The following is a 26,943-nucleotide window of genomic DNA, read 5'->3' as shown; positions in this document are numbered from 1 at the left end:
TGACTCTATGCTTCATAAATACGAAATTTAATAAAAATCAAAGCGTTTGAGTTATATAAGATCCTATACTTGAAAGAACTCCACAAATAAAACGAAAAGAGAAAGACTGAAAATCAGGACGCATTTACTTTGAAAAATAGCAAAAGAAATCGTTGTCTTACATACATTATAATTAGTGAAATAATATACAGACTAATTATGAAAAGAAAAATTCATCATTAAGGAAGATGGTTCGTCTATTAAAATCAGTAATCTTAATTTAATGTACACGAGCACTCTCTGCGAAAATCGTACAATGAAACTTGGTTCAACACGCCATTTACACCTATTATTTTTATGATTTTTATGCAGTAATCTATAATCGTAAATTGGTATAGTATGAAATCAGTACAGATTGCTACGCGAGGTAGTATTTGAATAAAATAATTCTTTCTTTCAAGAGACAAATATTTGTTAAAACATAAATAATAATAGTAATAATAATGTTAATGCTCTTGGCAGTCTGTTCGCAGACTCTCACATGTAGTCGTAAACCTGATTTAAGATCGAATCCTTCGGGCCGCATGCAAAAGCGATTCAATAATAACAAGATCGTATCTTTAACAAGATCGTTTAACACAGTTATGTTATCCTTATTTGGATTATTTATTTATTTATTTGACATTCAACGAAAACAACACATAGGATTAGAACGGAAACATTGTTTGTTGTAAGTCTTATTTGTGTAATTCGCTTATTCGCACAATCCTTCGACACGTTTTTTAAATTATCCTAATAAGAGTAACAGAATAATTTTTATCACTTGAACAAAATTTAAATGTCAAAAAGAAATAACAATTTTGTTCCTTCTATGTATACAATTTAAAACTGGTAAAATGAAGAGAACTTTATGCATCTATTTATAAAATTGTCAAAAATCTATAAATTTCAATAATAAATCCGAGGGATCCTAAAAGTTCGGAATATCATGAATTAAGCATAAACAAATTATTTTTTTTACCTACACGGAAAAAAAAATCAGCCTAATAATGCATGGAGTCTATTGGTTCGATTTTTACATGAGCCCATTTTGCAAATATCACACAGGAGTTTACTAAAAATGCATGGCTTTTGTGACTTTTGCCACAGCACCATGCGAAAATAGGATGGATTCCAAGCTAATCACGCATGGTAGTGTGCGTGCAATATACACAACAGACGCTCATGTGTTTTTAGCCTAGTATTTTTTTCCGTGTACATCAGCAAAAGAAGTTAATTTTAATTTCATAATTTCCAAAACGCATTGAAAGATTGTTGTTCTTATAGACATAAAGTATTATTATGAGAAGTGAGAAATTGGAAAATTATGCTTAATTTTCGCACCTCTATCAAGTCAGTTTTGTAAACTAGTGAACCTACTGCTTCTCTCCTTATTATTATTTTCTTTCATTTGCATTTAGTCAAAAAATATTTGTAAACTGCAGTCGAAAATGAAAAATTTATTTAAAATTAAAATAAATTCACCAGAACAAAATATTCTTACTGCATTTCACTGTAAATAATGATGTACTATTGAAACTGTACACGAAACCATTTGCATTAACATTCAATCATTAACATTAAAATATGTGACCTGGACAGTGAAAAGGGACCTTACGTGCGAAAACAAGTTTTCGAGAAAACAGCAGTTAAAGTTTAACTTAGAAAAACCCTTGTAACTTTTTTAAATATTAATATTTTTTAATCAAGTTAGGCTTATTTTCTTCACCGTCGATCACAGTATCAAAATAAAAAACATACAAGTAATGAATTTTTTTTTTAATAATTGTTGATATAAATTAATAACAAACTCCCCAAACATAGAAAAAATAATCAAAGTTTTCTAAATAGCAACAATAAGTATAAATAAGTGACACATGTTTGTAACACAGAAAAAAGTGAGTGTTATTTTAACACTGAATTCGGTGTTAAAAGTGTCTGCATCAAACTTTAGCTCGGAAGTGTTATTTTAACACTGAAAATAAGGTAAATTTTCTATTATAGAAAATTTATCCTCACTAAAATTACCCTACCAAAATTTACCCGCATCAAAAACAACACTCGCTTTTCTCTGTGAAGGGTTTTCGAGGCCGCTGATTACGAATATGATGTTAAATTGACAATTTGACAGTTGACAGCTGTCAACTTCTCTAAAAAGTGATGGTTTTTTGTAAAAAAGACAGTAATAAGGTTTTCGAGGTCACTGATTACGAATATGATATCAAATTTGAATTTTAACTGTTGACGATTGTCAAAGAAACTGTCAACTTTTCTAAATAATAAAAAATTATCGTCTTCGTTATTTTAATTTGTAGAATAACAAAAAATCAGTTTTTTCGTATTTTTACTCTTGTGTCTTTTAACTTTAAAATTTTTTTAAAAAACTTGTAATCAACTTATGATTTTTTGGTTTTCACCATCTTAAGGTCATGTTATTCAGTGGTCACGTGTTCCCATAGTAAAGTATATGGAGCACGTGACCACTGAATAACATGACCTTAAAGAGCGTTTCAAACTAGAGCTGTGCAAAATAATTTGAACCGAACTGTTTGAATATTTTCTCGTAGTTCGAATGTCGAATTTTCGACATTCGAACTAGGCGATGTCGAATGTCGAATATTCGACATTCGAACTAGGCGATGTCGAATGTCGAATGTTTAACATTTAATCCCTGTACTTAGAGTAATTTAAGATAAAAATATATACACTGGGAAAGAAAAGGAAATAATTTGCAGCGTAATTTTACATTTTCTTCTTCTTTTTTATTACAAATCAGAATTACTAGAAAAATATTTTCTAGATTTATTACAAAAATTCTTGTTTACAATGAATTTTGAAACAATACCTTTTTCAAATTTCATTAAATAATTGAATTTTAGAATAACTTCCATCAAAATAATAATTAGAATTAACTTAGAAAATTTTTTAGTTGAAAACAGTTGCAATTTTCCAAATTAATTTAAATTCAGAAGGTTTTAAACTAATATTTTTGAAAATTATGCCGAAAAATATAAAATTTTAAAGTGAGAAGAAAATTCCGCTTAACAATTATTTTGACATTTTATTTTTAATATACGAATATTCATCTATAATAAAGAAAAATTTTTGTTTATATTTGAAAGTTTTTTAACTAAAAGATGAATTTTAATCTTTCTTCTTTGATTGAAATTATTCCTCTCAGTCTCACAACTGGAGACTCTCCCCTTCATATATAATTATTTATTTAAAAAACTATTTAAGTTTTAAATAATTTTATTTGAAATTGAACCAGTTTAAGCAATTGTTGTTTTTTAAGTATAATAGTGTGTCTATTATATTATATATATTATATTATATTATTATTATGTGTCTATTATACTTAAAAAACAACAATTGCTTAAACTGGTTCAATTTCAAATAAAATTATTTAAAACTTAAATAGTTTTTTAAATAAATAATTATATATGAAGGGGAGAGTCTCCAGTTGTGAGACTGAGAGGAATAATTTCAATCAAAGAAGAAAGATTAAAATTCATCTTTTAGTTAAAAAACTTTCAAATATAAACAAAAATTTCTCTTTATTATAGATGAATATTCGTATATTAAAAATAAAATGTCAAATTCTAATTATTATTTTGATGGAAGTTATTCTAAAATTCAATTATTTAATGAAATTAGAAAAAGGTATTGTTTCAAAATTCATTGTAAACAAGAATTTTTGTAAGAATTCTAGAAAATATTTTTCTAGTAATTCTGATTTGTAATAAAAAAGAAGAGGAAAATGTAAAATTACGCTGCAAATTATTTCCTTTTCTTTGCCAGTGTATATATTTTTATCTTAAATTACTCTAAGTACAGGGATTAAATGTTAAACATTCGACATTCGACATTCGAACTACGAGAAAATATTCGAACAGCTCGGTTCGAATTATTTTGCACAGCTCTAATATTCTTACCATGAACTATCAAAATATGAAAGGAACATTATTATTTATTATTCAAACAATACTTTGAAGTTCACTTTAGAAATAATAATTCTGCGAAGTATTTTCAGTAAAAAACCACGAAATATAAAGCATGATGCAGCCTAATTGGCATGTCGAAAATTCGACATTCGACATTTTGGCGCCCCAAAACCGAACTGAACTCGATTCGGTTCGAATTTTGCACAGCTCTATTTCAAACCCTATACTATCCGAATCAACAAAAAAGTAAAAAATGATTTTTTGACACGTAAGGTCCCTTTTCATAGACCAGGTCACATATAAAGAATAAAGAATAAAGAAAAATGTGGCTCGGATATGAAACAGTCGTGTTGGTCTTAAAGTAAGAACGAAGTAAAGTTTATCAGTGGCATTCAAATTATTCATAGCATTAATAATAATTTTCGTAAAAATTCAATTAAGTATGTTCAAAAATTAAAAAAAAATCTCGTCAAAATTTATTCTTCTCCAAAATTAAATTATTTTCAAAAATTTTCCTCAATTCAATGATTTTTAATATCTAAAAATATTTTAATAAAATTTTTCAAAAAAATTTTGCTGCGATTTGAAATTTAACATATATCTTATTTGTATTCTTATCTGCGGTTTCCCATTTATGGTTCAATAGGACAGCGGGATCTTGATTTATAAATAATTAAATAAATAAAAGAATTTAATTATTTAAAAAAAAATGTTGATAAAATTCTAAGCAAAAATTAAATTATTATTAAAAATTTCACGGGAATTCAAATCTTTACAATTCTTTTATAATAATTCAATTACAAGTTTCATAAATAATAAATTTTTTTACAGAGATCCAATTATTTTCATAAATAATAAAATTAATTGCAGAATTTCAATTATTTTTAATACAATTTTATTCAAATTCCTCAAAAAAATGTAATAATTCTTGAAAATTTTATTAAAATTCGTCAAAAAAATTCAATTATGTTGATAAATTTTGTATGAGAATTCAATTTTGAGAAACATTCATTTATTCAATAAATTATTTATTTTTCTATTTAAGTAATTTAATTCTCGTAGAATTTTTTAATAAAAACTGGGTTAAAAATGAATTTCAGTTAAAATGTTAGATAATAATTGAATATTAAAAACATTATAGCATGATTTTTTAAAAATAATTGATAATTGAGTTCTTTCGAAGAATTTTAATGAAATTTTTGAAAGTGATTACCTTTTTCGAAGAATTTACTTAAAATTGCATTAAAAATAATTGAAATCCTGTGAAGAATTTTATTAATGATGCGTTACTCTTCATCATTAGTTCTGACATGTTAAATAATTGAATTTTTATGACAACTTTTATTAAAATAGCAGATTTTCATCATATTTGAATTCAAGCGAAGAATTTCATTATTTGTGAAATGTAATTGAATTGTTGCAAAAAATTTTTTTAAAATAATAACATTTTTCGAGGAATTTATTTAAAATTGTATTAAAAATAATTGAAATTCTGCAATTAATTTTATTATTTATGAAAATAATTGAATTCTTACAACGAATTTTATTACATTTCTTTAAATAATTGAATTTATGTGAAAAATAAATTCAGGGTTAAATATAATGAAAAATACATAAATTATAAATATAAAATTTTCATTCTGGAATTTAGATTTCCTCAAACTTAAAATAAAAATGAGAAGAAATAAAAAATTATCTACTGTTTCAAATCTTAGCAAAATTTTTTGCATCTCGAATATATTTTGTTCTGACGATATTCTGTTCAATGTTTTTATAAAGCCACTGTTCATAATTCTTTAATATTTGTAATCAAAAAACTAAAAGACTAAAAAAAATTCAGTAGTTTTGTCAAAAAAATAGTTATAATCAAATAACTAACTTCTGAATATTAAAATTAAAAACGGCCTGTTTATGTATATTGTTTTCAATTATCTATCTATGGCGTGTCTATATAGTAGCAAATATATAATTTCAAAAGCACATTTAATCACAATGTTTGAAAACTTTTAGGAATATTATATTCAACGCTCAAATGAAGGTAAAAACAAATTAAAAATAGATAATTAAATACTTTTCAAAAGAGGATAGAAAAATATTAACTAGTTGCAATTTTATTATTATACTGCAACGAAAATTTTATCGTAAAATAAAAAGAATTACTTTGTCATAGTGCATTCCATGTTTGAAATAAGCAATTAAGCACCTTTACATTCTATCAAAACGTTTGATAAAAAAAATATTTCTATCAGTAAATATTCTTTGCACAGGGAAGAAACAAATTATCTAATCTTAATTTTTCATTATAGAGATCTTTTAATCATAATCTTTCAAGATCAATGTCTCAACTTTGGTGAATTTAATTCTGAAAAGAAACAATTAAACAGCATCTGATTTTTTATGTTATAATACTGACTCCAAACAGAAATTTACTTTTATATTTAAAATTATATTTTAACCCTTTAAAGATCATTACATACACATTATAATATGTTCTTGAAAAAAATTAGTTCTATTATCTATAAAAAAATAATAAATCTATTGCATATACATATTGATTAAAGCAAGATCAACTTTTTTCACATGTACTGCAAATGACCGTTAAAGGGTTTAAGGTTTTTCGTTTCTGTCAATTCTGTCAATTCTGTCAATTCTAAAAACTCTTTGGAAAATATTTATTTTATTTTAATATTTCTTCTTTAAAAATTCCTCCCTAATTAAAATATTTTTGCTCGCTTTTGTACAAGGAAAAAATTTTGGTGCATCAGACGTACTCATGTACCGAATTTTTTTCAGTGCATTGACAAAATTTTTTGAATGTGTCGATATCGTGAGAAGAGAGAAGTTCTTTTTAAAATGCTGCCGTTAATTCTTGTTATAAAGTTCGCAAAGGAATAAATCCATCCAAACCCATGATTCTCAGGTCCTCATCATCATTATGATGATCATTCCTTCTTGTCTAAAAAAACCGATTATCATTGAATGAAAATGCAAATGAGTGATAGTTTGTCACAAATAGACGGACGACGAAAGCACAAATAAATGCCAAAGCAACAATATTCTTCAAAACAATGTCATTGAAATTTTGACAGAAACAGAAACCCTGTTGTTGATGGTGCACATTAAACATAATTTTCAAGGTATGTTTCGAGTGTATTGTTAGTTTGAGTTACCATGTTCTTGATGAGTCACAGATTAATACTTATTGTCAGTTGGAAATAAATTTTCCAACCTTTTTCTGCCGATGCCCAAATCAAAAAGTTTTATTCCATTTAAGCAGAATAATGAGGTAAGTGCAAATATCACAAGCTCTTGGTAAGGTAGTAATTTGTGACACATGCGTTGTGAGCAGCATGAGGAAACATTAGTCCGAAAGGTTAGCTTTAGAAGGTATCGATACACACAAAAAACAAACAGAGACTAGGTAACAAACATTTTTGAAAAATACTTTCAGTGAATTTTTCCTCTTACCTACTAACATTTTGTGTAAATCGATGCCAACATGCAGTTTTTTTCGATTGAAATTTCGTATATAAAGGATTATAAAAGTAATTAACAATAATATATTATTATTAATTAAAACAATGAATACTTAGATTGTAACTAATGTTAATAAATTATAAGCGTAAAAAATATTAGAAACCTTGACATCACGTTATTGTTAGTAGGAAACACAATCATTAGACTATTAGAGGTAGTCAAATTAGAAATGTTAAGGAATTTTAAAGAAAATATTAAACGAGAACGAACTGAAAAGTGCTTTAAACAGATACCTAAAACCTAAATATTAAAATAAAAGGGAAAATGTTAGTAAACGTATCAGTACAGAAGTCTTTTGATTTGAAAATATGAAAAGTTTAGAATTTATTCCTATCTTCGATTTAGATTGAGTATTACATAAGGTTCGTCTCGATTGTTGCCTAAATCCGTATTATTAGGCTCATAACAAGGATTGACTGTGTAATTCAAATTAGGTTGATGATAACTCACCGGTTGAATACTATTTGTTCTTCGTCTTTCAATTTCGCGATCATCAAGACAGAGATCCGAATCTGAATCCACTCTTCGTCCCAAGTCCTCCTGTCAGTCATTTATCAACATTAAACACATCTTTTAATCAAACTGAAACTGGCACCCACTTAATTTTGGAAAATAAATTTTAAAGTTATAAAACGTTTTTTTTAAATCGACATAGAATTTTGAAAATTATGTGGGTGTCGTTTACAGCTTGATTTTTCTTTCTATACCAACATGAAATTTTCAAAAATTAAAAGAGTACTGATCCATTTTAAACATGAAATTTCAGTAGAAGCCTAAATATTAACAGGATTGCCACGAGTCAGAGAAATGAGGGAAAAGTCTGAGATTTTTATTAAAAGTACTTATAGCATTTATAAGAAAATTCTAAATTTTAGTATCTTTTTTGTTTGCCTCATAAACTATAAAATTGCCAAGAATTCTAATACAAACCCTTCAATTTTTTATATTTCTAACAAAAATTTCTTTTAAAATAACTTAATTCATGAAGAGGAACTATCATAAAATTATTTAATGAATAATTTAACTTAAAAATTTCAAAATTAATTGGATTTCCAAAGAGTTGCGTTTACAATCTTTATAAATAGATGAACTTCAAAGGTTTCAATTTGAAATTTTAGAAAATATCAATTTTTAATTAATTTAAATAGAAATTTAAAGAACAACTAATTACAGAAATTCAATTATTATTTCAAAAGTGGTAAACATTTTCGCATGAATTCAATTATGTTCAAAAATTTTAAAAAATTCTGGTCAAAATTTTAATTAACCTTACAAATAATAAAATTCTTCTCTGAAATTAAATTATTTTCAAGAAATTTAATAAAATTCTTGGCAAAATTCTATTATGTATTTAAAAAAATTTTGACAAAATTCTTTACAAGATTTAGTTAATAGAATTGCAATTTTAATCACATTTTTCTATACAATTCAATTATTTTCACAAATAATAAATTTTTTTATGGGAATTTAATTCTTTAAAATTTTTTTGATAAAATGCTGTATAAATTTGAAAAATTATAATAAAATTGATCATAGAATACAATTATTTTCGTAAAATATAACATTCTTCCTAGGAATACAATTATTGTCAAAAATGTTTGTAAAAATCTTCGAAGCAAATTCAATTATTTAAGAAATTTTTATAAAATTTTTCCCAAGAATTCAATTCTTTTAAAAAATAAAATTTTTCACAGGAATTCAATCATTTAAAAAAAAATTTAATAAAACTCTTCTTCAGATTTCAATTATTTTCACAAATAAAATTCTTCACAGGAATTCAATTCTTTAAAAAAATTTTTAATAACATTCCTTGCAAGAATTCAATTATTTTCATAAATAACAAAAGTTATCGCAGAATTTTAATTATTTTTGTTTATACAATTTTAAATAAAGTGATAGAAAATTGCATTTCTTTTGAAAATTTTGTTTAAATTTGCCGAAAGAATTGAATTATTTTTTAAAATTTTGATAAAATTCTTCATAAAAATTCAATTTTAAGAAATACTCAATTGAATTTTGAAAAGGTTTCAAATTATAATCTTTGAAAGTTTTAATTTTTCATACTTTTAATTGAAAATTGTGTAAATTTAATTTTTTTTTAAAAAGTTTAATGGAACTTTTTTGAAATTATTTCAAGTTTTTATTTTCTAATATATATTTGATTGAAGAGTTTCCGAATAATCAAAATTTAATAAAATTTGATTGGAAACAAAAGGATTTGAACATTTTCAAAGAAATTTTTCAAAAATTATTAAAAATAATTACCTAATTTATAGAAGAATTTTAGTTAAAAATTTTAGAAAATAATTGAATTGAAAAATGAAAATAATTTTTGTCAAGTTACACTAACAATATTCTACTGATATAAAATAATGATTTTATCAGTCGGTCATGTTTTATAACAATTTTTTTAAAATTGTTTAATTTCAAAAAGGTTTGAATTTGAAATTTTTGAAAATCTTAATTCTTATGGAAAAATAAATTCTTTAGAGTCAAGGAGAAGTAAGAATTTTGTCTGGAATTCAAGGGAAAATCAGGGAAAAAGAAAATTCAATTTTTGTTGTCAACAAATGTGGTTTTAAAAACCTGGAAAAATTACGTTTTTTAACCTGGAAAAGTCAGGGAATTTGAAACCTAGATCTATTAATTAGATTTGCTCTGATGGCTCTATCCGATGAACGGATCCTTTGACTTTATAAAACCAAAGTTTACTTATGCAAAATAGTATTCTTAAATTTGAAAAAACTGTAAATCTATATTTAGAATTAGAAAAAGATATGAGTCTTTAAAGGAAGAAAGAAAGTAAATATCTTACCTGGGTCATTTGTTGCGTAGTAGTAAGAATCCTAGCTACTGGACCACAGCAAACTGGCAAAGTTTCCAGAAGCGTAGGTCGCGAATGCGTCAATAGCGGTTTCATAAAACGGGTATCAAAATTACCCCAAACCCTTGCGAGAAGGGCTTTTTCATTTGGCTTTGACCCAGGTGCCGACGATGGTCCATCCTGCATAGAATTGTACTGTGAAATGTGAACAAGGCACTTTAACTATCCATCCTGTTTACTTCTTCGCCCTCGTGATATTTCGTTAAAATCGTTAAAAACTTTGTATATCTTTATTTCGAAACGAGATAACTTTTATGAAAACGTGCTCCAAATTCATTTTATCAGACAAATTGTACAATAGAATTTATTTCTGTCACTTTGTACCGAACCTTAGAGATACTTAAATATATTTATACCAATGCTGTTTCTAGTGCTCTTTTACAACAGCCACATGCCTTTAATAATAGAAATAATAATTGGAATTAAAATTGTTATTTCGCGAATTTTCTTTCTTTCTGTTAAGATACATCCATTTTCGATAATATAATTATAGGTTAAGCGGCAAAAATAATATCTTACCGACTCAGAGCATACAGAATGGATAACCAAAAGTAATAAAGTCAATGCAAAAGCTGCATACAAGCAAAAAGCATATCATGAAAGCCAAAATTAAAATTGTAATTTTCATATTAAATTCAATTAGTTCAACATGCAGATGCAATTCAAATATTTACAGAAATGGATATTTAACAATTTAACCCTCTGTCCATTAAGAGTTGATCGGTAAGGATATTAGGTTATCATAAAAATATTTCTCCAAAAACTTTCGCTATTTGCAAAACGTGCAAAACGTGCAAAACAGTTAATTATATTTCTTCTCAAGATAAATTAAAGTACTTTCAATCATAAACGATCAAATAAAGCAACCAATAGATAAATTAAGTAAGTATTGACAAATAACATTTTTTTTTAGAAATATTTTTCATTACATACACTCACTGACTCACCGAAAGTACAACATTTCTTACCTGTTTGCACCTAATTTTAAAAATGAAATATAACCATAAAAAATGATTATGTACCATTTTGTTCAGTACTTTCGGTATATATGTTAGTGTGTAAAATTGGCAAGTGCAACAAAGGCAGTAAAATATGATTCGACTTTTTGGCGATCACTTATTTTGCTCCCTTGATGCATAAAGTATAAATATAATTCGACAGAAAAGGTTAAATAGGTTCTTCAAAAAGAAGAATGTAACTATCGATGCAAATAAATAAACAATTAAAATAAACAAGCACAATTGTAGCGTCGTTAGACTTTAACGATCAATTATTACGCTCCCGAGTGCACGAAATCAATTAATAATTAAATGACTCATATATATATATATAATCACAAGTACTGCGTGTGTCACTTTTGAAACTCTTTTGTTAACATACCGGGGGACTTCTCTCCCGTCGCATATCCAGATCGCCAAAGCCACCTTCGCCACCGGACTATTAACAATTATAATTTTCGTACTTTTACTCTTTATACCAATTTATCTTTTATTTCGAGAAAGAATAAATAAATACATGCTTTAAACATTTATCATACGTTTATCAAAAAACCAATCATATATGACAACATGAATTATTAAAATAACAACTGTGCATTTTTTTAAAGTAGTAATTACTTTACTAGCAACTTTTTTAATTTTCAATACAAAGAAATAATTACTAATTACAATTTTAAGTGCTGCATTTTACACGTTTTAAACTAACGCATGGAGAAAAATATAAAGTACCTAAACCTTTACTACTTTCATAGTAAAACATTTCTGGTAATTTTACATATTTGTAAAAAATTAGTAAAATTTACTCCGAAAGTAGAAAAAGTTACTTTATATTTTTCTCCGTGCGATGAACGGAGTGAATCATTCAAAAAACAAAAATTATTAGTTAGACCGACTCTAAAAAAATATTGTTTTTGAGTCGATGATTTCTAATTTTGTCAGATTTCAAAAATTCAAAATGGATGATGCAATATGGTGACTAAAAATGGCAAAAAGTAGACAAATTAACTTGAAATTTGTTATATTAAACTTTTTGTTGTCATACGAAGTTCGCCGTTTTGAATTTTGCAGCATCAACAAATTCATTAAAAAAGTTGCATGTAAATCTTTAGAGACCAAAATTGATGCAGATTATGTTATGACGAAAATAAAAATTGTATGGTTGTGTGTGTGTGTATGTGGCTACTTTCACACAAAAGAGTGTTACTAAATTTAGCTCCTTTTTCGGTTTTCAAATTTATAACTGTAACATATGCTAGAGTTAATTACTTGCTTATGTAGCAAGTTAAAATTTCCAATCTCAGTAAACAGGGAGCAAAACAATAAATTGTTGCAAGATTCATCCGCAGTGAGGCACTAGTTTTGAAACTACTTTTAAAGTTTGGTTTATAAAATCAGTTAAAAATGGGAATTTATAATGAAAAATAGGACCAATTACGCAAACCATTATGTAATTCGTAGATAGTTTGCCTAAAGAAATTATGAATAATTAAATTCTTCTCCAAAATTCAATTATTTTCAACAATTTTTATAAAATTCTTGGCAAAATTTCAATCGTTTAAAAAAAAATTTCCTCAATTCAATGATTTTTAATATCTACTATTTTAATAAATTTTTTCAAAAGAATTCAATTATTTAAGAAAAATTTAATAATATTCTACGCAAACCTTTCATTATTTTCATAAAATAATAAAAATTTCACAGGAATTGAATTGTTTACAAATTTTTTTGTAAATTTCTTCGCAATTATTCAATTATTTTCGTAAATAATAAAATTCTTTTTAGGAATTGAATTACTTTCATAAATAATAAAGCTCATTGCAAAATTGCAATTAATTTTATTACAATTTTTATCGAAATTCTCAAAAAATTTAATTTATTATTCTTAAAAATTTTATTATAATTCGTCAAATGAATTGAATTTTAAGAAACATGCAATTATTCAATAAATTATTTATTTTTGTATTTAAATAATTGAATTCTCGTAGAATTTTATAATAAAAATTGTAGATTGCAGATTGTAGATTGTAAATTATAAACAAATGAATTTGAAAATTCTCAAAGAATTTTTGCAAATATTATTGAAAATGATGCATTTATATAAGAATTTTAGTTAAAAATGCTTGAATCATCTTTAATTATTATAAAACATGAAGAAATCAATCACTTCGAGTCGAAGACTCGGAGTGAACGATATCTTCATGTTTTATAGTTATGAAAAATTTAATTGATATAGTTTTAAGTAAAATGTTGTCTTATTTGACTCGGAATGTTTATATTTTTGTCAGTAATTGGTCTGTGAATAGTACGTAATTTGAATGAAATCTTTCTTAATTTGTATTTAATTTAATTAATTCTTGTGAAAGCTTCCATTGTTATTTACTCTTCAAGTATAAGTTAAAATAAAAAATTGATAACAGTGTACACATAATTATCAAACTGTCAACAACGTACGCACTTCGGTTGTGTCCACGGTATTGTACATCTGGGTGTAAGCGATTAGACAAAAAGGGAAAACGTGTCAAGGTAATTAAACCATCAATTTACATTTTACATGCTCAGAAAGAAAGCATCCACTTTAAAATGACACATAAATGACATAAACGGGAAGAGCCTATGAATATTATCACCCACAAATTATTTTTCTTAATGTTCATATTATATCGTCAATTCAAATCATTTTTTTACTAGAAACATTATTTATCACAATTTTTATTCCTACAATAATATGAGTCACACTTTCTGTGATTTTACGATTCAATGTCTTTATACAACAAAAAGTTTCTAGTCTGCATTTTTTTAATTTTAATATTTCTAACTCAACATTTTTGGTTGAAAATAATTTTTAAACACCCCATTTTTTGTAAAAAAAAGTTAAAAATTTTTTGCAAAAATCAAAAATTTTCCTTCTGTCTTTTCATAAAGAATTAAATTAGTAAGTTTCGAAATTTTTAAGTCTTCTAACATTTTTGTTGTTAATTTTAATTAAGCAAAATCATGCGGTACTGCATAAATTTAAAAAAAAACTTTGTTTAATATTTTTACCCACATTTTTGAGGTTTTAAAAAATTATGAATTTCTTTAAAAGTGAAATTAATATGTTGTCTATTATCATACAGGTGAAAAAAGCGTCAGAGAAAAAAATACCTATACATAATCAGTAGAATGATCGCAAACCTGCTGCTGTCTTTTATTTCAACAACTATCTAATCCATCTATATGAGACTTGACAAAAAAAATTGGAGTCATCAACCTCCAATAAATAACAATGTATATTCATTTCATATTCTAGTGTCAAAAGTTTTTTATTTTACTTAATAGTAAACAAAAAGTAGTATTAAAAATACTTCTGTAAAAAAAAATGAATTTTCACTTTTTAATATAGTGTAAAATATTGGTTTTTTGTTTCCATAGGCCAAGCTTTTTTAAAGTGAATTCATAAATTGAAGCATAAAAAAATCCTCAGAACAGCAAAAACCGGCAAAAACAAAGCAAATCATCAGGACTAAATTTTCAAGAAATCGAAAAGTTTCTCAATCAACGAATTTAGAATAAAACTTTTCGTACTATATCTGCTTTGAAACAAAACTCGTTTGAAAATTGCTATTTATGTAAATGACCGTCTGTCCTCAATTGATATGAATGTTATTTTAAAGCTAGTAACATCCGTTTTACTCTTTCATTAAATACGATTAATTTAGCACCAAAAACACTAAAATTTACACACAATAAACTAGAAGCGAGAAAAATTGATAGTTTTTTTAAGTACTCACGCTTCTGACGCCGTTATGCGATAAACCCTCTACTTCTTCATCCACACCGACTCTGAAATGAAAAATTTTTATGTTTTCTTGTATTTGCTTTGCTTGATAATTCATTTCAATTTTAGAAAGTTAATTTATCACTCTACCTTCGTTAGGAAGGGAAATTAAAATAATGGTTTATTTAAAAAAAATGACGGTGAATGATACTTATATACTTAAAATTTGCTTTATTTCTTGCTAACTTTATTTTTAAAATTCTATTATTTTTTAGGAGACTACCTTACAATGGATAGATTTTTATAGTGAATAATTGTAAATAAAAACAAATTTTTTTTACTTTAATACCTTCTATACCTTTTCAGTCTGCTCGATAATAAATGTAACTATGTATAGAACAGAACATTCCAACAATTGATAAAATTAAACTTTTTACAATAAGGTTTTAAATTTTAAAATTACTTATGAGTTCAGCTCCTTATGAAGTACGTTGCAAATTTGAGTTTATCAGAATCATTTTTTTTTATTAGAACTTCTTAATAGGCAGTATATTTTAAACTTTAAGCGACCTATAAATTTTTATTATCCATTGTATGGCAGTCTCTCTTATATAAAGTTTATGATTACTGTTTCTGATAATTAACGGGTACAAATCGTAAAATTAGATTGTTTGGTATGTGAACTTTAACATTTGCTTCAAGTCCGTGAAGTCCGTAATTCGATTGAGAAAATACGAAAAGTTGGTAAATTGTACGATATAATTTGGAGAATTTTAGAGAAACTACAAATGATTGCAGAAATTTAATTATTTTCAAAAGTAATAAAATTCTACACAGAAATTCAATTATGTTCAAAACTTGTTAAAAATTCTCGTCAAAACTTCAATTATCTTTAGAAATACTTGATTAATAAAATTCTTAGCAAAATTTCAATTATATTTTAACTCATTGCAGGATTTCAATTATTTTTAATACAATTTTAATCGAATTTCTCGGAAAATGGAATTCTTCTTACAAATTTTATGAAAATTCGTCGAAAGAATTCAATTATTTAAAAATTTGTTTATAAAATTCTTTATGAGAGTTGAATTTTAAAAAACATTCAATTTTTCAATAAATTATTTATTTCTGTATTTAAATAATTAAATTCTAGTAGAATTTTCTAATAAAAATTGATTTAGAAATGAATTACAATCAAAATTTTAAATAATAATTAGATAATTGAATTTTGTAATTAATTTTTTTGAAAAAGTTTAATTGAATTTTTTTAATATTATTTGAAGTTTTTATTTTCTAATATATATTTAATTGAGGAATTTACGAATAATTGAAATTTCGTAAAATTGAATATTGTAAAGAAATGGATTTGAAAATTGTCAAAGAATATTTTCGTAAATTATTATTAGAAATAATTGATTTAAAGAAGAATTTGAGTTAAAATTTTTTGAAAATAATAATTTAATTTAATGTATAGTTTCTGGGACTGGTTATATTTATTGTCAGTAATTAGTCCTTAATTTTTAGGGTTCCGTACACCTACGGTGTATCGGCGGAACCCTATTGGTGAGACTCTGTTGTCCGTAGCCAAATCGTGTCCCCCCCCCCCCCCTAGCGGCTAAACTATTTGACCTAAAGAGCTCAAATTTGGTACAGATATGTATTTTCACACGTAGATTACAGGAAAAATATAGCGAATGTGTTTGGAGATGATGGGCATAGCGTTGTCAAGGAAATAACAAGATTTTTGGCCAAAAATGCATAAAAAGTAACCATTCCCCCCCCCCTTAACTTCTAAACTATTCGACATGGAGAGCTGAAATTTTGCATGCTGGTGTATTTTTACTCGAATATTACAGGAAAAATATAGAGAACTTGATATGTAATGATGGCCATAGCGTTGTCAAGGAAAAACTAAAAAATTAAAAAAAAAAAATTTTTTTTCCCTTACTTTTACATTATTTGACCTAATGAGCTAAAAATTGGTATCCTAGTGTATTATTACAGTCTGACGACAAAAAATTTATTTAAGAAACTTTTTGAAAAAAAATCAAAAAAAAATTTTTTTTAATTTTTTTTTTCAAAAAAAAAAAATTTTTTAAATTTTTTTTAGTTTAAACACGTGGCATTGAATATTTTAAGGAAGAGAGTGAAATTTTAAGAGAATAAATGAGAGGTTGTTTTCTGACTTTAATTTCTTAACTAAAAATAAAAAAAAATTGGACAAGTTCGAGTTGTACTCGCACTGCAATGGCGGGTTCCGCACACAAATATTAAAACAATACTTGCAACATTGATCGGTAATTGGTAGAATTAAAATAAACAATTATAAAAATATATTAAAATCATTTGATAAAAAAAAATAACTAAAAAAAATTAAAGTATTGTATATATCTAATATTGTAAACAATAACCGACAGATTGGCTCAGTCGGATAGATGCCTGGCGTTGGTGGTCGTTTAAGGACCAAGGGTATAAGTACCCTTGGTTCGCGCCCACTTGGCTTGGTATTTTTCCGGCACGTGAGACAATCTGAGCGGGAGGTTTGACGTCGAGGTATAATGATGTGCACCGTCGATTATTGTCCGGTACACACCATTAGAACTCGACTGTCGATAAACCGGTTGTACTCAGAGAGGTTTTCTACAGTTTCCCTCTTCTCTGGCGAGAAAACCCATTGACGGGTGGTCCAGGCGTAATGCGAGTACTCCTAATAAAGTCGGCTGTAGACGCAAAATTAGGTTAATATATATAGAAAATTTCTAAAGTAGAATGGTTATGCTTAATCCAAAAAAAGTATTTCTCGGGGACTCTTGTCGAAGTGCGTAAGGCCAATAGGGCAGGAGTATATATATAAAAAAAAAAAAAAAAAAAAAAAAAAAAAATATTGTAAACAATAATAAGCAGAGGAACAAAATTTTCAAAATTTATTATAGTTCCTCTGCTTATTATTGTTTACAATATTAGATATACAATACTTTAACTTTTTTTAGTTATTTTTTTTTATCAAATGATTTTAATATATTTTTATAATTGTTTATTTTAATTCTACCAATTACCGATCAATGTTACAAGTATTGTTTTAATATTTGTGTGCGGAACCCGCCATTGCAGTGCGAGTACAACTCGCACTTGTCCAATTTTTCATTTTTGGTCCGTAAAGTCCGCATTTTGAAAAGGAAAGAAAGTCGAAGCCTGTGATTGCAGGATAGGTGAATAAACTTGTATAATTAATTGAGAAATATTCTTGAAAAATTAAAGTGTAATAGATACATAAGAAAGATTGAAACTTACGGTATTTTGAACCAGCTTAAAAACTGCGTGGTTGCTCCACCTTGGAAAATTACCGTCAATATGACGATGAGACTAGTGGTGGTTAGCATAGCTTGTCTGGCTTCCGAAACTGTATTTCTAATCGCCAGGGCAAAACTCATTGCACCACGTAAGCCAGCACAGAACAGCATGTGCTGATAGTTTAATGAAATTTTGGGCTTTCTTGCCAAATTCATTAAGAAAGAGAGAGGATAAACATTCACTGCTCGTCCCAACATGGCACAAAACTAATTTCACTTTCGTTAAGAAATCACATATTATTATTATTATTATTATTATTTTCTAATTTCAATTCAATTTTTACTAAATTTATTTGAACCTGAAAAATGAAAATTTTAAACTAATCCTAATTAAATATTTAAATATAAAATTTCAAAAGGATACGAATCCCGCGAACATGAAACCAGGATCAAATCGATGTTTTGGAAACGTGAACATCGACACACCAATGTAACTGAATATAAAATTCTCTGCTAAAAAATTGAGTAACTCAAATAACTGTTTTGTCCTTTGGCGAGAATCTGGACTTAGATTATTGTAGGTATAATGAGCTTGGCATATACCGCAGAACAAGACGGCAACAACACCTGCAACAATTAATATGAAAAATTCAAGTAAAAGTCCTGGATTTTTAAGGAAATACAAGAGAGTTGTTGGTTATGCGCAACTAAATTTTACTGATGCGAAATAAAAAAGACAAAATGTTAGAAATGGTATTGAAAATACCTTCTCATCCTCATGTGATAAGAATGTAATAAGGTATATTTAAATTATTGTATATAAAGTTGAGCTTACCGGTAAGATCCGATGCTTCGGCAATGAGGAAAGTACTATATGACATAAGAACGAATAAAGCCGATTCCAAAAGTGGAAAATCTCGAACTCTCGTGAATTTCGTAAGCAATGCCGTGATGCATCCCATTGTAGCGCCAATAAACAGCGACAGGCTGAATATCCCAACGAAATCGCCGAGAGCTCGGAAGAAAGCGAAAGTTTCGAATCCACCCGATACAGACTGTGAACGATAATGCTGTATGGATCTGTAAATAGTAAATTATAAACTCAAAATTGTAATTGATTTTTATTTCTTCAAAAGGAAACCTAATATATGGAGAAATGTTTTTAGCCTTTACTAATAAAACTTATATTGTATTCTAATTATTTTCCCATCAAAATTCAGTTAAAAAATTGGTTTTTATTGTAAGTTATCAATTTAACATTAAATATACTATTTTGACTTTTCATATTCGTTCCGACATTTAAAATTTTGAAAATCTGTCTTTAGATTCGTAATTATCTAAAACCCCCTAGACACCAAGTTTCATAAAAATCTAAGTAGTTTCTTAAAATTAGTCCGCCATTTTTGATCCGACATTTTGAATTTTGAAAATCTGACTTCAGCTTCGCTCGTTTGGCGCTCATATTTTAACTTTTATTAATTGTGATAAAACATGTATAATATTCTAAATATTCTAAAGAATGTAATTAAATAATTATTTGTCAAATTTTCAATTCATAATTTTTTTATTTCATTAACATAAATAAAATAGAACTATTTTAAGTGAAACACGATTTTCAGACTTCGCACTCGATAATTAATTTTAAAAAAGTAGCAAAAAGTAGCTTTCTAACTAAAAAAAGTAGTAAAAAAATAGCTAGATCGAAAAATTAAACTTGAAAACAAAAAAAACTCGTTTTAGACACTTGACAAAACTGACAAAAATTCCATTCTATATTTTATTTTTCTGACTTTTTCCTAATTTTCATCAAAAATATTTACTTCTTTCTTATCCTGCTAATAATTTGAATTCCTATAACGAATTTTATTATTCATGAAAGAATTTAAATATTTTAAAAATAATTTCATTCTTGCCAAGAATTTTATAAAAACTTTGAAATAATTGATTTCTTTCACTAATTTTAGGCAAATTCTAATTTAAATAATTGAATTCCTCAGAAAGTTTTATTATTTATGAAAAGAATTGAATTCTTACCAAGATTTTTACAAAAAATTTTTGAAATAATTGAATTCTGATTGGAAATATTATGAAAATAGTAAATATGGAAAATCATTGAATTGCGAAAAGTTTTTAAAAATAATTATATTGAATTCCTAAAAAGCATTTTATTATTTGAGATTATTTTATTATTCCATGTCAAGTGATCAAGGTGGAAAAAATTTTTTCTCCAATCGTGCCTAAACTTGGGGCTTTTGTAGTACTAGTGGATAGTGATTTTTGGTAAAAATATTTTTTAACTTAGTCCAATATTTTTCGAGGGGGAGGGGGTGAAAGTTTAGGGTTTTTCGGTACAATGCTTATTTTGATAATTTTTTACTCTTAAACAATTAAACATGGAAATTTGACCGAGTACAGTTTCGAAAGGTTTTTTCATGCTCTTTCGATTGGAAATAAGCATTTTGAAAAAAAAAAATTTTTTGACCAAAAAAAATCAAAATTAAAAATAAATTTTAATTTTTGAGGGGGAAGGATACGATTTTTTTTTTTTTTTTTTTTTTAAACGAAAGCTGAGGTTTTTTCCTAAAAGGACATATAAATGAAAAAGTGGGACAAGAATGTTTAAACACTGAAAAAAAGAGATTTCTACTGACCGGAGTGCTAAAAACCCGGTTTTTGGCTCTGTTTGGTAGAAATCTCTTTTTTTCAGTGTTTAAACATTCTTGTCCCACTTTTTCATTTATATGTCCTTTTAGGAAAAAACCTCAGCTTTCGTTTAAAAAAAAAAAAAAAAAAAAAAAAAATCGTATCCTTCCCCCCCAAAAATTAAAATTTATTTTTAATTTTGATTTTTTTTGGTCAAAAAAATTTTTTTTTTCAAAATGCTTATTTCCAATCGAAAGAGCATGAAAAAACCTTTCGAAACTGTACTCGGTCAAATTTCCATGTTTAATTGTTTAAGAGTAACAAATTTTCAAAGTAAACATTGCACCGTAAGACCCCTTGATCACTTGACGTGGAATCGCTCATTTATGAAAATAATTGAATTCTTGCGAACGATTTTATTAGAATTTTTTAAAATAATTGAATTTCCAAGAAAAAATTTATTATTTTTAAAAATAATTGAATTCTTTTTATGAATATTGATATTTATGAAAAAAATTGAATTTTAAAAAGAATTTTATTAAAATGCCTGAAAATAATTGAATTTTCGGGAATAATTTAGTTATTTATCTTTAATAATTGAATTCTTTCGAAAAATTATTTATGTGAATAATTGAATTCTTGGGAAGAATTTTATTAAAATCTAAAAGAATAATTGAACTATTTCAAAAAAAAAAAAATTTAATTAAAATTGTATTTAAAATAATTAATTTCTTTCGAACAATTTTATTAAAATAATTGAAAATAATTGAATTCCTGTGAAAAATTTTAATATTTTTGTAAATAATTGAATTATTCTTCGAAAGAATTTTAAAGAAACATTTTTTTAAACAATTGATTTTTTCGAGGAATTGAAATTAAATTTTTAATAATAATTTTAATTTTAATTTCTGGGAAAAATTTTGTTATTTTTGAAAATAATTGAATTCTTTATAAGAATTTTATAAAAATTGTTTAAAATAATTAATTTTTTCGAAATGTAATAAATATTATGGAAATTTTATTTGAAATAATTTAATTCTTCTATGGAAAACTTTATTTGTGAATATAATTGAAATTCTTCGATGAGTTTTATTATTTATGAAAATAATTGAATTCTTGTTTAGAATTTTATCAAAAATTGTTTTAAAAAATTGAATTTCCATGAAAAATGTTATTATTAGTGAAAGTAATTGAATTATTGTGAAGAATTGTATAAAAATTTTGTTAAATAATTGTACTAGATATTGAAAATAACTGAATTTCGAATATTTTTTGGAAATAATTGAATCGTTTTAAATAATTTAATTATAATTATTGAGAATAGTTTTTTGATTTCTAGTATCAGCGAATTTAAAGTAGTGGGAATCTAAAACAAAGTACCCAAATAGTAGCATAACGTAAAGAAAGTAGTAAATAGTAGGTTTTAGTATGTAGATGAGAGCGAAGCCTGTAATTTGAAATTAATTTAAGACCAGGAAAATAGGAAAAATTTAAAGAGGTTTCAGTTTGACGTTACAATTTCCATTTCATTCTTATGAACGTAAAGAGCGAAATTAACATTTGTTAAATTTGTAGGTAAGTTTTTATCAATGTAAAGATTATTCGCAAGTTGAAAAAACTTGTCAAAAACAGGTAGGCCAACTAGTAAAAAATTAAAAATTGAAACTTAAAAATACTATAGGTACTAATATAATAAATAGTGCAAGATATTTACCCGCTAAGTACAATAGCAACTGCATCATTCAAAACGCTTTCACCAAATACTAAAGCGTAGAGATTAACGTCGACGTGTAAATCATTAAATATCGAAATGATTGTCAACGGATCAGTAGGTGAAATTAGCGCTCCAAAATACAGAGTGTCCAAAAATGTGAACGACGTAGACAAATGCGGTATAAGTTGTATAAAGCCGTACATCAAAATCCTGTAGGAGAAATTTTTGCAAAAGTTTAGGTACACGTACAATTAAAAATAGAAATCACTTTAATCACCTGGTATTAAAAAAGAAAAAAGCATGTAAACAGGAATTGATAAGCGTAATCAATAAATAATGACCTGTTGATTATTTATCATTATTTGCAATTAGTATGACCTTTAAATAATGCTTTAATTATTATATATACAAGAACAAGAGAATATATTGATTCCTGTTCGACGAAATACGGAAGAAAAAATTTCATTCTTACCCAATAACGAAAGACGATATCGTCGTACCAATTAGAGCATAGGTTAAAATAGCTCCTAAATTGCGAAAAAAGTATTTCTGAAATAAGCACAACATTTTATATTAAATCATTTTTATTTCATTAATCTTAATTTCATTAAATAAATCAATTTTAATTTAAATAAATTAAGATGCAATAATTTAGTTTGATAAGTTTTGCAATGCATTTACCCTTTTTAAACTGTAGCCTGCATGGAAGATAATAGGAGGCAGGATTATATTGAAAAATATCTCGGGGTCGAAGGTCGCCTGAAATATTCGTATTTAAATGTGAAAATGAAATATATTCATATTGATCAATCAAATCATTAAAATACATGCTAGCATATGGACCCATCATAAACTACATCACGTTATTTTGATGCCTATTTTGATGAACCTGAATCCGCTATTATAAATTTTTTAAATTTGACTTTACTGTTACAATCAGCAACCCCAAAATTCCTAATCAGCGATCAATGACCAAAGATTTAGTATTATTGAAAGTATTATAAGCCTTAAACTGTTTTAAATAAATTTCTATTATACTACTTATCAAGAAATTCTGCAATTAACTTTTAAAAAACAAGATGCAATGTATGTATGTATGCATAAATAAAACTGCTTTTCTTAATTTTCTAAGTATAGTCATTCTTTTTCATTACAAAATAAATAGTATGTATTACAAACTCTGTTTATGAATTAGAATCTAATATTCTTTAAACATTTTTATAAATAAACGTCTGCCACAGACGAATAGGTGCCTCAGTATGAAAAAGTTCATTTAAAAAGTTGAAATGTTTCAAAAAGCATTGAAAATTATATTATATTATATTATATATATTGTGATTTTAAGCCGTTTTTAAGATCTAAAATATAGTTTTAAAGTTCCAGAGATTTCCCCATGTATTATATAAAAATATATAATTATTAATTCTTTTTAATTAAAAGAGAATTTATACCATTCGGTAGAAATATATCAAAGGTGAAAAAATTGAATCGGAGAGATTGTTAACTTGTTCCACCTTTGATAATTTCTTTTCATGTTTACTGTTTTACTGTTTTCCTACACAACTCTCAAGAGTAATTTAATTCTCTTTATATTATTTTACAATTATGTAGGTATATAAAATTAAATATAATTCTAAAATAATATCAAAAAATCAATTACATATAAATGAAGATAAAGATTAAAAAAAAATTCTGAAATATAAAGATTAGAAATGTTTGAGAAAAATATAGGAACATTTATTATGTTACACTGAGGAGACAATATATTTGAATCAAACATAATTATTTTTGTTATATGTACAGTTAACCAAAAATTATTTTTGAATTAAACATAATAATTTTGATTCAATAAAAATTACGTTTAATTCAAACATATTTTTTTGGTTCGCTATTTATTTTTAGATTAAAAAAAAATTGTTCTCAGTGTATGCAAATTTTGATTGCCAATGATTTCTCTAGATATAAATCATAATTGAATTACCTTAAGGTCAATATCATTGCCCCGTTTGAAAATTTCACCGCGAAAATTGTAAGCGAACGTTTTATTCTTAACGACACCTCCGCCTTTATCTTCAGGAAAATGCAACCATAAAGTGTCTGGCGGCACTGTGTCGTGGTAATTGTTTGGACTGCTAGGCTCAACGAACATGGATAAATTTTTACTATTTGGTTTAAATCCGAATCGGATTATCGCTCCTACTATGAGACCTGTCAAAAACAAATTCAAACAACGAGATTGTTGTTATTATTATTATTATTATTATTATTATTATTATTTACGAAAGCGCGAGAAAAGATATTATACATATCCTTTAATAATTCCTAAATTTCTCAACATTCAAATGAACGTAGATAATTTATTTATTTCTTCGCATTAAATTCAAATAGTGCAGGCTTCGCACTCATCTACTGAAAGCTATTAGGTAAATTTATACTATAAAATTTGGAAAATTGATTTTTATACCAAAAATCGTCTTTAAAATTATCAAGTTAGGGAAACGGGTACAGTGACCGAAACCGAAACTGAAACCGAAACTCAAACATTTTTGATTCCTCACGATGAAAGGGACTTTTGAAATACTTTTTGCTACTATTTTTACTAACGAGTTGGAAGCCTGATATGTTGTAAATTTCTAAATGTTTCTTTAATCCTTTTGTTTTACATTGCATTTAGTAATTTTTAAAAAAAATTGCATGGACAAAAAAAGGTTTCGTTCATTTGAACGTTCAAAAGTGGATGATGAAAAAAAGATTTGTCGAAACCAAATACTCTTTTTAAAAATGGCAAGTCTCCAAAAAGAATTCCGCAACATTTTTTTTTGCCTTTGTCATTTTTAGTTTTTTATTTAATTGTTTCTAATTTTCTTTATTATTATTTATTCCACTTATCAACTATTTATTTTAAATCGTTATATATTTATAAGAATTATAATAATGTTATTAGTTCATAATTTAAAATGATTAACAAAAAATTAAAGAAAATATAAATTAATTAATTGAAGAAAAATAAATTTCTTTCTTCTATATGAGAAAATAATTATTTTATAAAAAAATAAAATTCCTAGGTATTATTTACATAATCATTTTATAATAAACCAAAGAAATAGGCTTTTAAATAATAATTTGAAAAAAAATGTTCTATTTTTAAATACTACCAATATAAAATCTTTGCTGAAAAGAATATTTTTATTTATCATTATAAAGATAAAACTCATCAACGACATTACAGGTACTTTTATCGTTAAAAAATGACAACAATGATACAGGTTTTCCTTATATTTTTTTTCTTGCTTTATAATTATGTAAACTCTGTTAGTCGTATTATTATATTATTTATTTACTTTACTCAAAAACGCTTTCCAAAGAATATTAATAATATATTTTTACATTATTTTAATATCAATACCTGTTAAATAATTTTTTAGACAATGAACTATAATTCTTGTAAATAAGTACTATAACTCTCGTAAATAAATAATATGATAAAAAATTACAAATATTTTCTACAGCAAAATATTAAAATAATAAATTAATTAAACAAACAATGAATAATAGTAAATAAATAAAAATATAAGTTGTATTTGAGGGGCTCAAAGTAAAAGTGGTATAAAATAACAGTGCAAGCAAAAGTGAGTCAAGTTTTCGTAAGCGCGGAAGAAAGAAACAAATGTTACGCTACGAGGAAAAACGAATTACTTTTGGCTGCGAGCAAAAGCGGGATAAGATTTCACTGCGCGCAAGAAAGGGATACAGATATATTCCGTTTTTGCCCGCACTCATTTTAAGATTCATTTTTGCCTGTTTCACTCTTCCCATATATTTTATATTATTACCACTTTAATACTTATAATGATATTATTTCAAAATTAATTAACAAATTCAATTTTTTAAAATTTTAATTTTAAAATAATATAATTATTTCAAGTTTTAGGTATTTAAATTTAAATTCAATTACTTTACAATCAGACAAGAATCGAAAATTTTTTTTCAGCAGACCATCAATTTTTTTGCATTTTCCTACTCAAGTAGGTACCCAATAAATACCTAATAAGTTTCGTCCTATTATCGATAGGGGAAAGTTGTTAAATCAACCCCTAAATTTAAAAAAATAAAAAAAAATAGGAAAAAATTGTTATTTAAAAACTAATAACGAGACCA

General features: G+C 25.7%; 1 protein-coding gene across 9 annotated transcripts in view; it reads right to left on the bottom strand.

Moving 5' to 3' along the window:
• The window catches only part of LOC122505453 (sodium/hydrogen exchanger 7), a 37,306-nt gene that overhangs the window by 3,676 nt on the left and 6,687 nt on the right, over positions 1–26,943 (bottom strand). The window contains exons 2-14 of one of the 9 annotated variants that reach the window (XM_043617127.1): positions 24,767–24,993; positions 23,467–23,544; positions 23,258–23,334; positions 22,786–22,995; positions 19,264–19,508; positions 18,853–19,055; positions 18,430–18,695; positions 15,152–15,203; positions 13,837–13,863; positions 11,764–11,820; positions 10,315–10,518; positions 7,950–8,039; positions 103–552 (exon numbers count right to left, since the gene is read on the bottom strand). In XM_043617127.1, coding sequence (XP_043473062.1) covers positions 517–552; positions 7,950–8,039; positions 10,315–10,518; positions 11,764–11,820; positions 13,837–13,863; positions 15,152–15,203; positions 18,430–18,695; positions 18,853–19,055; positions 19,264–19,508; positions 22,786–22,995; positions 23,258–23,334; positions 23,467–23,544; positions 24,767–24,993 — 1,772 coding nt within the window. In that variant the 3' untranslated portion in view covers positions 103–516. Of the gene's footprint in view, positions 1–102; positions 553–6,125; positions 6,919–7,798; positions 8,040–10,314; positions 10,519–11,763; positions 11,821–13,836; positions 13,864–15,151; positions 15,204–18,429; positions 18,696–18,852; positions 19,056–19,263; positions 19,509–22,785; positions 22,996–23,257; positions 23,335–23,466; positions 23,545–24,766; positions 24,994–26,943 lie in introns of those variants that run through there. The other 8 variants (XM_043617090.1, XM_043617099.1, XM_043617119.1 and 5 more) reach the window with 8 other exon arrangements.

Source organism: Leptopilina heterotoma, unplaced genomic scaffold (genome assembly GCF_015476425.1).
Source record: "Leptopilina heterotoma isolate Lh14 unplaced genomic scaffold, ASM1547642v1 Lhet_113, whole genome shotgun sequence".
Taxonomy (NCBI): Eukaryota; Metazoa; Arthropoda; class Insecta; order Hymenoptera; family Figitidae; genus Leptopilina; species Leptopilina heterotoma.
The sequence above is the reverse complement of the archived record's forward strand: the minus strand, read 5'-3'. Positions and strand labels throughout refer to the sequence as shown.